The 14643-nt window shown below is 35.1% G+C and overlaps 1 protein-coding gene across 4 annotated transcripts in view; it reads left to right on the forward strand.

Annotated features, from left to right (window-relative positions):
- The first annotated feature begins 2609 nt into the window (after positions 1–2609).
- The window catches only part of LOC143446488 (MAP/microtubule affinity-regulating kinase 3-like), a 52308-nt gene continuing 40274 nt past the window's right edge, over positions 2610–14643 (forward strand). For 3 of the 4 annotated variants that reach the window (XM_076946133.1, XM_076946135.1, XM_076946134.1), the window contains exons 1-2: positions 6647–6736; positions 11134–11304. In XM_076946133.1, coding sequence (XP_076802248.1) covers positions 6662–6736; positions 11134–11304 — 246 coding nt within the window. In that variant the 5' untranslated portion in view covers positions 6647–6661. Of the gene's footprint in view, positions 2798–6646; positions 6737–11133; positions 11305–14643 lie in introns of those variants that run through there. The other variant, XM_076946138.1, reaches the window with a different exon arrangement.

The raw sequence follows: 14643 nt of genomic DNA on the forward strand, positions 1-14643 counted from the left end.
GTAATCTTTATTCTTTTGTAAGTATTGTATGCTGATTTTAAGCAAAGGCGCCTTCTAATGGTTTCGTTAATTTTTGCCATTAACTGTAGGGAGCGAAAAGCAATGTGTCATTTTTGTTAGAGCGTGCTCAAACATGATACGATAACTATTTTTTTCTAGCCATTATGTATATAATTGACATATAGGCAAAACATCGGAAACTTAATATAGAAGAATATCCAAATCCACAACCGTCAATCAATGTTCAATATCAACGTGCAATCAGAGGCATTGTATTTATATAAAATGAAACAGTTGACACTTTTTCGCTGCTAAAACCTTATCATACAGCTCTAACTTTCATAGTTTCAAATCAATTTTAATCGCACCTTGTTATCATGTCCCTTTATAATTAGCAAATAATCGCACTGTCCAAGATTAATTTAAATAAAATTAAGGAGCGAAGAATGAATCTCACTCTACTTTTTGGCTTCAAATTGCATTAATTTTCTATAATGCATATTTGCGTTTCTTGATTCACTTCGTCAAGTTTTCAAACAATAAACTTCTGTATCTTTTCTTTTTTCAAGAATTCAATGAATACAGCAAAATCATTCGCAACGAATGAGTTAAAATATCACGCTTGAAAGCAATTGCAATACGGAAAGCAAATAACTTGAAAATAACAACAGAAAGAATGGCAACTAGTGCAAAAATTTAAATTGCTATCGGGAAAGTAGCATTCAGATATGCTTTAACTCACCATTATAAAAAAGGTAAGTGAGCTTTTCGATTTCGTGTTGGTTGAGATTGGGATCCGAGTTGGTGTGTTTAACGTGATACCAGCGGTCGCAATCATCGCATTCTATCCACCACGTGTGACTCGAAAAAACGTGATCCTACTATTTCTTGCAGTTCGTAATATGTTGTTAAATTTTTGCATTCGATGCTAAAGTATAGCTAAACTTGTAACGTGACAAGACTTGCTTACAAACAACCGATGACTGAGATGCCATATGTTGAATATTCAACTGGGCATTCAAAACTGAAACCCATTTGTAATGCCTGGTTTTCTAAAATGGAAAGCCACAATAAAAAACGATATGCTTTTACATCTTGCGAAATTCTTTTGGCCAAAAATAGTAGAAAACAAAAAAAAATGGTACTATTGTTAAAATGCTACTATTAACTTATCTTAAGTTAAATTTTGTAAATCATCTGTCACAATTTATGCAGTAGGTAGGCCTATTTATCAGTGATGGTTTTCGAAAACTTGAGAAGACTCAAGCTAAATGTCTAACTAACTTGTCTTCTTTTTTCCTTAAAAATCTTAACGAAATGACAATGCAGTGCCTTGTTGCCAACACGAGCAGCTGAGATGCTTTGTTTCGAGAAAAGTTTAACCGCATTCCCTCAAGGCATTAGTTATATTAAGGCGATTGTTTTAAAACATGGTTGACAAATCAACGAAGTGAGACACTCGTATTTTCGTATAAAGATATTTATATGAAATTTTGTAGTTGCGCACTGACTTTCGTCAGTATTCACATACAATATTCATATATACCACATATGCAGTATTCCGTTTTCAATAACAGAAGTTGAATATTAGCCAAAAATCAAAGCAACTATCGGTACGTTAAGTTTCAACAACTCTTCAACAGACTTGAACAATTACTTCACCTGTAAAATTCTTTAATTTTGTTGTTTAAAGATGATCACATGTGATCTCTTTATTACATGAACAGACCTTGGCCGATGAGACATTAATTTTTTTTGCTCGGGCGTATAAGACCCTTCTCAGCTTTTGGCCCAATAGTTTTATCCAAAATACACATTACACATCACAAATTGTAGATCACCTGTTATTAGTGGAGCGTTTAGAATTGTTATTCAGTTTTTGCTTAGGCGAATGTTAAGACATATTAAAGGAACGCAACCTATTAAAATTTAGCCGGTAACCGCTAATTTTCTTCTGTATTTGCCCAAAACTGGTTTTTGGGCCCAAAATATTGCTTTTAGCCCATTCTATAAGCCCATGCCATATTATGGCCTTTGGCTACAAAAGAATAATTTTACCTCTCACCATGAAGTCTTAGTCTGTAACGGTCACTCGCAGTTAATGCATTGTGCTTTAGAACAAAAGACTTCCTATAACGTAATCGTTATCAAACAGCAACACAACTTCCTGCAAAATTGCTTGTTTGGCTGACTATTTACAACCATTACTTATTTTTTATTATGCTGTTAACAAATTTGAACTAATGTATGCATTTGTTCACTTTTGTACAAAATAAAAACATTACCATCATCTTCGTTACTTGAAAATAATTTAGACCTCGACGGCCAAGAGAACTCATGCGGAAAGAAAGTATGATACCATAATCGCAATCACAAACTGTTTTGATGCATTGTTTATTTAACGTTGATTAAGGAAGAATGCTAATCAGTAATATTTGCAGTAATGGTTTTATCCAAGGCCAAAGCGATTTTTTTTACATAATATTTTATAGTCGTCGTATATGCCCACTGTTAATTTTTGAGATGATTTGGACACTCTTAAAAGTGAGCTTATATACTGGGACATACTATAAGTTTTGTTTCTGAAATACTTACTGTAATTTTTAGGTATTGCATCCATATAGTGATATTCAGCGTAAATTATATGTATGGCTGTGGTTCTGGTTTTCAGAATTTTCTGTTGAAGTGTTGTTATTTTTCTCATACTTCATTTTAAAGGATTTTGCTGTGTGTAAAACATTTTAACACAATGTTGTATTGAATTACTATGTCCAAGCCACTTACTGAAGATAGAGGGGTAAGCTATACATTTGGTTATGTTTTCAGTGTTCTTGCTTGCTAAAGTTGTGTTTTATTTAAGCAAATATCCAACGTAATATATTGATACAGTAGTTGCCGCTTGTAAGATCCACCACCATTCCAGGAGAAATGGATCTTACAAACTGCAGATCCAATAAATGATGGATCTACTTTACGTCTCCATATGGATCAAACAAGCTCGGTGTGCATGGTTGTTAATCATGTAATGTATATAGATGTCGGAAATAACTCAAAGAACACAAATATAACACATAAATCCCTCAAAAAAAACAAAGAAAGCATTTAAAAAATCTATCTATTCTAAGAAGTCTTCAAGTCTCACTAGATAGTTAACGCATGTTTCAAAGCATACTTATGCAAACTACAGTGTCTATTACATCACAACGACTTACTTGTCAGAGGCGACAAGGTGAAAAGTGACATTACAACAGCTGGAGGAAAGCATTTTACTAGTTTTTTAACTATATTTTAGCATTTTATTATGTGGCCAGATGTTGCAAGTGGATCCACTAAGTGAAGTGTTTTGCACTACGTTAGTATGTAGAAATTCCATTTCACGGGATTTTGATTTTGACCTGTGGCCCACGGGCCACATTTTGCCTGCGGGAAGGTTCTGAGTGGCCAGCGCGGTATTTTTCGAAATGACTGATGGTCAATTCCAGCGTGACTGACGGGACAAAAGATAGAAATTTTAAATTATAAATGCATTATTATTAATTTTATATAAGGTTGGAAAAAAGGAAATGTGTTTTCAGTTAATGGTAGTTGCATGTTATGAAATGGCATCATAAAATATGGTAAAATAATATCTAGTAAAAGTTTTGAAAACCACATTTTGTTACCGTGACTGACGGGACAGAAATTAACATGCATTTTGGGACAGTGTAACTGATGACAACTTTCTATCTCATTATTTGATAAATCAAGGTGTTTCCTTGTAGATTTCATTGTTGACCCGAACTGTGCTTTAAACTAATTTCGAACTTTGGCTGCAATTACTAAGTACAAGATTGTAGTGTATTGTGTACGTGACAGACGGGACAACATCTGAAGTAATTAAAGGACACTCACAGTTTTTGGATCAAGTATTAAATAAAATCATCCACTCAATATTATCAACTAAATCGCCTACGTAATTTATGGTGAACTTACATTCCGAGAAATTTGCATTTATTGTTTGCTTTCTTTGTCTATTGCTCTACACCAGGGGTTCCCAACCTTTCTTGCTGCTCGTACCCCTTTGTCAGGTCAGGGCATTCTTTGTACCCCCAAAAAAATTCTGATGGAATTTTTCAAATATATATTGCTAAATTAAATTGCTTTTATAGCTCAATTAAACGTTAAACCGGTATTTCACACAAAATACAAAAATCATAATTTGTGGCCCAAGGATCTTCGTACCCCTTGATGTTCAATCTCGTACCCCCAGTTGGGAACCCCTGTTCTACACTATAGAGCAGTGGTTGCCAAACTTTTTCAGCTTGTGGCACACTAAAAAAAATTATACAACTCTCTCGGCACACTTACAAGAGAAGAAAAGTTACTTTAAAAAACTTTATTTTCACGTGTTAATCAGTTAATTCGATAGATGTGCTTGTTTATATGAACATATACAACTGAAACAAGGTTGCATTGTTGACAAACATACACACATTTCGTCGTCAATTCCAAGCAGTCTCTCTCGTTTACAGCTTTTAATTTCAGTCAAAGCAGAAAAGCCATATTCACATAGCCATGAAGATGCAAATGGCAATATAATTTTGATTGCTTTTGCACCAATCATGGAATAGGATTCAGACAGCCAAAACTCATCCAAGTTTTTTTGTGGAAACAGCGCTTGAAAAAACGGGTCGTTTTGTAAATCAATAAGCTGTTCTTCTGCTTCTGCCGAAAGATTACTTGATTCATTGCTTCCGAATGGATTAACCACCCATCTAAAGTTGTTAACAGCAAATTCTGGGAAGTAATGTTGCAGTGCAAGCTGAAGTCCAGACAATGTGCTCAAGACTTGTGGAATGAGTTCTTGTTTAAGAGTTGATTCATTAAGAACGGGAAACGAGTCAAAGACTTTCTTCGAGTCCTTGGTTTTCCACAACGTCAACTTTTCGTTTAATGATCGTAGTTTTGATGTTGCTGTAATGATATTTTCAGATGGACCTTGGAGACTAGAATTCAAACTGTTCAGTTTATCAAATAAGTCAGAAAGAAACAGAACTTTCACCCACCAACTTTCATCTTGAAGAGAAAATTTAAAGTCTTTTCTTTGAGTTTCCATGAAAGAAATAACTTGAGTTTTCAAATGCACCATGCGCTTTAACACCTTTCTTTTAGGAAGCCATCGTACCTCGGTGTGATACATCAGGCAGTCGTACTCTGAATCCATGGTTTTACAAAGCTGGGAAAAGAGTCGATTTTGTAGCGGCCAAGATTTAATTTAGTTTGCCACTTAGGTTACTTGATCCATAACTTCTTTTACATCTGCAGGCAAAGACTTAGCTACAAGAGCTTCTCTGTGGATCATGCAATGTACAACTATCACATTCGGATTTTTTTGAAGCACTTATGCCACAAATCCTTTAATTTTCCCCCACATTGAAAGACAACCATCAGTACAAACGTTTACGCAGTTACTCCATTTCAACTCAGAAAACAAAATATTTTCATCTACCAATTTGAATATGTCTTCTCCTTTGGTTGTGCCCTTCAATTCTTTGCAAAACAAACATTCATTTACTAATGTTTCATTGTTAATGAAGCGAATAAAAGCCAGCAGATGAGATTTCCCAATTCTGTCAGTAGATTCGTCAACTTTTAAAGACCATAGTACAGACAGCTCGTTGTCTGTAGCAACAAAGTGTTCGTGAACTTGATCCTTTAAATCTGAGGATAGCTCTTCTATCCTTCGTGAAATTGTATTATCTGACAACGGGACTCCTTTAACTTTTTCCGGCCGCAGCAGTACCAAACATTTCTTCAACAATAATGGCTAATGCTGGTCCAATTACTGATTCTGCATCCGTCTGTGCTTTTTTACGTTTCGCCAACAAGTGAGCCACTTTGTAACTTGCAATCAATCCTTTTTCCAACAACCCTCACAATTTTTTAGACTAGAAATTTGAAGATGAAAGGTAGACATTTAATTCTAACATAGCAGCCCAATTATGACGTGACAATTACCATACTCTTATCGGAAATGACATACTTGGTTTCATTGTCACAATGTGTGCTTTTTTATCAGCTATTGAAGCGGTTAGAGCACTTTTAACTCGCATATGCTTGTCTGCATGCCTTATTTTAAATATTTATACAGTTCTTTTCCAAAATTCCAAAATGATTTACAGCACACCTGAGAATATGTGGCACACAGTTTGGGAATCACTGCTATAGAGCAATAGATAGTAGAGATTATTAGATAGATAATATACTATAATCTCTAGTGCAGGGCTGCATAACTGTTCAAGTTAATCTTGGACTAGAATTTTAGTGTGAAGGTTTTAATCAGAAATTAGCAGTAAACACTCAAGTGGTCTGCGCAATCATTCATAAGTCACATGTGGCCCTTTGGCCAAAAAGGTCAGACACCCCTGCTATAAGCGGACTACTGTAATAAATAATGCAAACTGTTAGCTTGACATAACTTTGTTAGCTAATGCCATGACTGAACCTGAGTAACAATAACAAAACTTGCGGCCTAGCCAAAAATGTTCTTGACTTTACGCAAGATCAATCAATGCTCGATAATTAATCAACATGATCCCACTCTATCACCACAACCAAACTTTTCCGTTTTTATCTATCTACTTGCAACAATTAGCACAGCTTAAGTGTGTGTAAGCGAATTATGTTGAAACGGTTAACAAGGAAAGGGAAACGTACTTACACATCGTCATCTCAGCCTTGCAGAAAGGAGAAAAATGTAAGTGGACTTACAGGTAACAATAGATTTTCGAATCCAATTGGATTCTAATAGCTATGTATTCGAAATTCTACTTTAGCCATCAAGCATGTTCATAGTTTAAAAAACCAAATGGAGACAGTTCAGGCCTAAATCAACTTGTTTGTTTAACGTACTGTATTTATTCAATTGTCAGCTCGGCTTGCAAAGTCTTTTTATCATCATTTGTGCAGTTTACATTCAAGGGCGGCTTACAATTGATTCCGATGTACATTTTATTAAACAAAAATTTTATTTAATGCTATTTTTTTTAATTGGCTGCACTTGTTTGGCAAAACTCTTCTAACATGTCCCTTGGATAAAATGAGAATTTTTTTCGGCGGTTAGCACTTTCACTGTCTGTAAAACGAGAATTCTTATTTTGCAATCGAAGTTGTTACAACGCGCATTGTTCTGTGCAACTTAACATTTTCAACACATCTGCGCAGCTTACATTATTTTTTAGCACTATCAGATGCAGTTTACAATCAAGAGTTGCTTACAAACAAGGGTTTACAATCAATTAAATATGACATGTTCGTGTTGTTGTGTGCAAGTTGACAGTTTATAGGTTTTAAATTTACTGGAGTAAATTGGAGGTTGGAGTTTACTTATAAATAATTTACTTTGAACCTTGATACTAATAACTCTTTGAAAAGTTTGACCTAATTTAAACCATTGATGAATTACACACCCTTCCTGCGTCATTTATACATATTTATATATATCTCCGTTACAGCATGCAGTAGAGTAGTACACGCTTGTTAATTATTGCAAGGTTTAATAGGACTGAGTAACCACTAGTAACAGTGAATAAATGTTGCAGTTCTTTTTGGCTGTCACCATGTCACTGGAAATAATACAGTCAAAGCTATTATAATGGTGTCTAGTTTTAACTTAGTTTATTTAAATTTAACTTTTCATTTTTCCTAACTAAACCACCTAATTCTAATAATTAACCCAAAACAATGGGCAGTGTGACCTCCATACAGTAAAAGAGACATTTACAATCAATTTTTTTACATTTCGATTCGACGGTAAGTTAGCGTTTCGACATTCTGATTTACTTTCTAAACTGCAAGATTTTTTTTATTCGTTTATTACGCGTATTAACCATACTCGTGAATAAGCCCACTTCCAGATTTTCACTTCTAAAATGTGGTTTTAATATTTACCTTGTGTATAATCTCCTTTATGCTCTGGGTCATAGACAACACATGTGTTTATCACTACTTGAATTTTGTCCATATTGTCTGAGCTCATCTTCGCAGGTGGTTCTATTCAATAGGATGGACTGAAAAAATTAGTTTACAAATTAGAAAGTGGCGTAGCTCTTGAAAGTTTGCAATTAGTGGTTCTCATTTTTATTAAAATTTTTCAGTTTCTCCCTTTAGTGATCGACCAACACCAGGTTATAGATCATGTGGTGCCTTGTCAAATTTTTTGAAGTTGTTAGAACTGTATAATTTTAAATTTCCATAGAGTGCTTAACTTGATGTCAAAAGGTGCAGAAAGACTTACGTATTTATCTGTAAGTTTCTGTAAGCTAGATAACAACACAATGTTTTTTTTTCTTTTGACATCAATTTGAGATCTCTACGACCATTTGCTACAAAGTTATAACAACTTTTAGAACAACTTCTCCAATTTCAAAAAAGTTTTTTATCTACCCTTCCTGATAGCCAGCATTGTATTAGAAGAAGTACAGTATAAATGATTTAAAGATCATTTAAGAAAAATAATATGTCATCATTTAGGCCAGTGATATCAAACTCGTTGCCCATCAAGCACACAGGCGGAGCTAGCCATAAGGACAATGTCCACCTTTAAATTTTGTCCATTGTTTCAAGTAAATCCTGATAATTTGCAAACAATGTACCGAATTTGATCGTTTATTATATAGTTAACCGAAATTTTTACCATATTATTTAAACGTTACATCATAAGGTAATTTTATACTTGGTCAACCCCACATTCTTATTTTAACTGTCGACTTAATAGTGTTCGTCATCCACTTTTGTTTCATTATGCTTGAAATGCTTGAAATTGAATTATGCTTGAAAATGCTGTTAAAATTTTCCCACACAAAGCGTGTAAGTGGATTTTAGATGTTGCATCGTAATTTCACTTTAATTTAAGAAATACTTTTCATGAGCATTCTGAGCTCGGCTCGGAACGATTTCGTCTTTTCAAAAAAAAGCACAAATATATTTAGTTTGATACCTAATATATTATGGATGGAAAACAAAAGCAAGTAAACAAGCAGCGAAATAAGCTTGGCAGAATTCCTGTTTCCTGGGGCTTCTCTGTTTTCAAAACTTTTACGTAACGCGAATTTTTTGCATTACAAAAATATACTTTACTTTTAATTTAATATACTTTAAAGAAGCCCTTTACGCAGCTGCAATTGCAATAACTGACTTATTAAAACTGTCCGCTCTGATTCAAATTCTTAGCTCCGCCCCTGGCCAAGCATGTGTACTACTACAGTTACAGTAACAAATTGCTCTTATGAATTAACAACAGCAATCTTGGAACTGATTTTGAGAATAAGTAAAACATATCTGAAAATGAAATAACTAGGCTCATGTACGAATGCATAAGATCGAGCGATAAAGTTTGTGGCGTATAATGCAGCAGGTGAATGAGTTAAAAAGTACAGAACTATGCAGTGTAAGTGTAATGTTTGAAGTATAATGGTATGTGTTATCAGAATTACTGTAGAAACAATAGGTAATGGCAACTGTTTGAAATATTTGAAAAAGCACATGCCACAACCAGGAACTTTTTGGAATTTTATGATTACTGAACATGGGTTGGATTTATTGCGATGGTTAAAATATTTAACAAGAATAAACATTCGTTTTTTGAAGTGTGGAAATGTTTTTGCGTTAATCGTAGGAATAATTTAAGTAATGGAATATTGGTAAGCTCAAGTCCTGTCCATTAAGCTTTTATGAGCAAAGAAGCATCCTTATGAGCATTACACCATGCTGTCATTAAAACGTAACGATCCGATTGTGACAAAAAATTGCTGGCCAATGTAAATTCTTGTCTTTGGAATCACAGCTAAGTCCTGTTATTAACTGCACTTACTTGATACTGTATGCTGAAGTAGCTGAAGACACAAGTACGCTCGTGTGGCTTTCATAAAGACGTAAAATAAACTGTTTTCTTTGTTACCAATCATTTTTTATGTTTAACAACAGTCAACATTACCATATGTAAAACTTAATACTTCTTAAAAGTTCAACAGTGGAAAAACTGTTATGGCTAGGTGCGTTGACAAAAGCCATATGTGCTGTTTTTGCTTCGACATATAGATCTTGGTCATATGTAAAGATGTTTTATGGGTAATATTTCAATACCGTATATACTAGAGTATAGGTCGAGATTTTCGCAACTGATTTTCACCTCAAAAAGCAGGCATCGCCCCATACACGAGACAAGCCAGAGTAAAACCCCCAAGTCCAGCTGACAGCACGATGACTGATGCTTACAAAGTATGGAAAGCTCTCTGATAAAAGAAAAAAGTTTAATCACAAAAACACCAAATGTTAAACGCAACCAACAATACAAAATAAAGCCAGAAGGTGCATTGCGATAATATGGCAGTTTTAAAATCCATCAAACTCTACTCCACTATTATCACTGTCACCACATCGCTATCGCTGTTTTTTTCTGACGTGTTAAACTCCTGGGCAGCAGCAGAATTGTTAGTTTTTTAGGCAACTTCAACAACGGTTAGCTTAAACTTTGCCGTGAATTTATTGCGCTTACTGGCCGTTTCATATAAATAACTTCACAACAACTAGCTTGCCTGCCGCTTGCCTGAGACGAATATGACTTGCATCACACGAGTTCTTTGTAGGCTTGTGTTACAGAAGTGCTGCTTAAGTTTACGGTTATGCAATTGCTACGCAAGTACTGGCAAGTTAGGCTAAGGAAAAGCTAGGGAATAAGCTAGTCAACTTGTACACTAGAGAATAAAAATATCTCCGATTGTCAGCAAAAAAGTAGGAGTCGATCTGTACTCGAGTATATACGGTATGACAATGAGATTGACAACTTATTGGTCTATAATATTTGCTTAATAAGCATTTACAGACATAGCACATCCCTAACTTTGGTACTTATCGGAAGCTTTTTCAATATTTTCATGAAGTTATTGATCAAAGATCAGATGATGTTATTATTGTAAAAAATTAACTGCAAATATTTCTTCCAACAACTCCAGCTAAACCTGACACAGAAAAAGTACAAGCATATTTTGCAAGACCTGGTAGAATGCGACCAAACCAATGATACGTCCCACCAGTTTTAATACTCTGTTTAAGCTACCTTTTTTTAAGCCATTTGAATTTATCAACCTTTTTAAGGGTGGAGGAGATGGTCCAAGGCATTATCGACCAACTGTCTCATCCTCCAGATCTCGTGGGATGCAACCAGAAGAACAGCCTCACATTGGTCATTACAGAATTCTCAAAACTATTGGGAAAGGCAACTTCGCCAAAGTGAAACTTGCAAGGCATGTTTTAACTGGGCGAGAGGTAGGTTGTTTTGTGCCAAAACTTTTAAAGTTTTCAAATACATAGAGTAGGGTTAGCACAAAAAAAGAATTATATGCCTGGGCTCACCGAGGCCGAGTAATAATGAATTGGACTCGCACAAATTCGAGCACTCGTGATGATGTCACACGATGCTTTCGCATACATGTGCATGGAGGTTTGGCGCTGATATAATGCATGATATCACGCGTCATAGGTTATGCACACTGAATGCGGTTATTTAGCAGCAGTATTGCATGGTACCCACTTTTTGAAATGGATGGAACTTTACCTGTTCCAAATGGAAATTTTTTAATTTTTTGCATTAGCTTCATACCTTAGCAACCACTTTTATAGATTTTCAACGTGATTTGTTACAGAGACGCAACTCTTTCCTTAATCTAATTGCTGAAATTAAAATTTAGATCAAAATTCTACGGTTTACCATTGACATTTTGAAGTGTCTCACAAGGTTGATTTGTTGACCATGTTTCAAAACGCATACAAACATTGTTTCGCAGGGAATGCGGTTAAATTTTTCACGAAACAAAGTGTTTCAGCTGCGCATGTTGGCAACAAGGTGCTGTGTTGTCATTTCACTAAAGTTTTAACACGGCGATGCGATGCGACCCACCAGTGGGTCATGCGTAAAATTTAGCTACTGCGTTGTGACCCACCGGTGGGTCGTACGAAAAAAATTACTGTTTTTTTTCACGTTCGTGGCGATGCAACCTATAAGTGGGTCATGCGTAAAATTTTGCTACTGCGTTGTTTCCCACCGGTGGTTCTTATCAAAAAAATTACTGTTACTATTTTTTTGCCGTTTTTTCCTGTTTTACAATCCTTCAACAAAGACAAATGGTGAAATTGTTTGTAATTTCATTATATTGAAAAAGAACATTTGTCACTTAATTTTCAGTCAGAATGCTTCATTTTAAAGCAGGACAAGCACAAGTACGGTTTGCTCTCGCAGCCTTCACAGTAGGTTGACACTTTTTTGCCTTTTTCGATGCTTCCTGTGATCCTTCGTTGAAAGAAATCAGTTCATAACACCCTAAACACCTTTTTCTGCTGCTTATTTTTGGACCTGGTGCGTTTCTCTCACCATTAGACTAATGATGTCATCTGATATAAATAGACTGAATACGTCTATTGGCCAAATTTTGCCTTCGTGTGAAGGTTCAGCCAGAATGCACAGAGTTTCTTGACCAGTGAATCCAAAATTCCTCTGCCCAACACTGGTAGCAGTCCAACTATTTTGAAGTGTGGCTAAATCAAAAGTACCATCTACCATGCCTGTGGTGGTCGCAACATCTGCTGTCGACATATCTTCCTCTTCATCCTCTTCTACGCCTGTACTGCTGCTATCACTTGGTTTATACACCGAATCATCTGACACCTCTTCATCTGAACTAAAGTCCTCATCTGAAGATTCCTCAAAATTAGCAGCACTTCTACCATAAAACGATGCAGGATTCATTTTGCAACAATTGAAACAGAAATTACTCACAATATATTACCTATGATCTATCACACAAGCAAATAGTTAAGCTTTACTCTATAAGTTGCTTAAAATTATGCGACTCACCGGTGGGTCAAATCAAATCTACAATAAAGTTTGTGTTTAACGCGATTTGCCCCACCGGTGTACAAACGATTAAACTGTCTGAAAGAACTCCTTAAAGCGAACAAAACATGTCACTGACGAAATTTGGCGGAAAAGCTCTGGCGGTACAGAAAGTTAAAGGTAATCACAACACAATAAAACAACGAAAATTCGGAATCGCAGCGAACGTGTTAAAGGAAAAAGGTAAATGCAAAGTATAGCTGTAATGGAAAGCTGCGAGATGTACGAAACTATCAGACCAATGCTAGACACTGCGTAGCATTAAGATTTGTTAAACTGTTAAATTACCTGACGAAATAAGACTGGTTGTGATAATTTGTTATTTGACACCGGTGTATATGGTCGACCTTTTTCGTTCATGAGTATGTTCTTCGTTAAGAGAGCTAATAAATGGTGGATAACCAGTTCCAGAAAAACATCAAAAGTTATACAAAACATCAACCAATACACCGGCAAAAATGAACTGATGTCGATGCATCAGTAAAGTGGCCTATTTATTGGTTTTTCAATGTTAAACATCGGCATTGGTACATCTAATTGTTTTTAACCAGCAAAATAACGTTCAAAGCAGTGCACGCGAAAAGTATGTTAACTGCCAAGGTTAAAGTCATCTCAACATTCCGGCACCGGTGCTTAAATTTAGCTTTGTAAAATAATAGAAAACCTGCATTTACACCACAGTTTGTGTTTTTGCAAAATAGAGTAACGATAACTAAAGCGAGTTTACCTTAAATTCCTTGAAAAACATGTTGAAAATAAAATTTTGCTTAAATAGTTTCTGTGTTTACGTGCATTTTTTGAAATGGCACCTTCAACAGCTTCTATAGAAGAGCTATGCAAACAGTTTTTATTTTCTTCAGCAAGGTTATCTGAGTTCGCTTTGCCAAATAATGTTGTAATTTTTCGCATTTTGTGAAAACAATTGTGTAAACCTTTAACGCTAGTGTACTCGCCAAATGCAGTTTGAGCAACATGTGTTGTTCTTTGATAATTCTTCTTTGTACTGTTTGAAAAGTGTTTTTCTATTGTTTTATGACGGCATATTGTTATCAATAACAAAAGGTACTCAGGTGGTTAATTAATGTTTTTATCAACCAACGTTTCGCAAACCCATGCAAGTGGGTTAAGCTTCTTCAGGTCAGATTACAATAAGAAAAAAAGAAATGTTTTTTAAAAACTACAAACATATAAAAGTACCTAGATACGAGCAATAACTAAGAAACATTTATGATGTATGGTATTATGATGTAAGAAATGCAAAAATACATAATAAAGCAAAGGTAAAAACTAGCAGTTAAAGGTAAACAAATGTCTATAACAGGTGTAAGTAAAGTATTGCGAGTATATAGGTGACAATGGTGTGTCCTTTTTATCATTTATTACATCCTTTTTCAAGTTAATATAAAACGATTCCATAGATTTTCTTTTCCAGTAGTCTAATTCGAAATTAAATACATAGGCATTTTCTCAATCTATTATGTGTTCTTTTTCCAAGGCGTGTTTACTTAAAGAACTCTATTCCTGTCGAAATTTTTTTTATGTCAGATCAGGGGCGGATTTAGAAAATTTTTAAGGGGGTTGTCACTTTTAATGATTTCATTTCGGGGAATTCCCCAATGTGACCGACTTTGTAGCAAACTCGCAAGTGGTTAATTCCAGTGTTGCTATTTAAATATGGATGGTTAGCACGATGCCAACCACCAAAGTTTCCAAAC

The sequence above is a fragment of the Clavelina lepadiformis genome, chromosome 2 (genome assembly GCF_947623445.1).
Source record: "Clavelina lepadiformis chromosome 2, kaClaLepa1.1, whole genome shotgun sequence".
NCBI lineage: Eukaryota > Metazoa > Chordata > Ascidiacea > Aplousobranchia > Clavelinidae > Clavelina > Clavelina lepadiformis.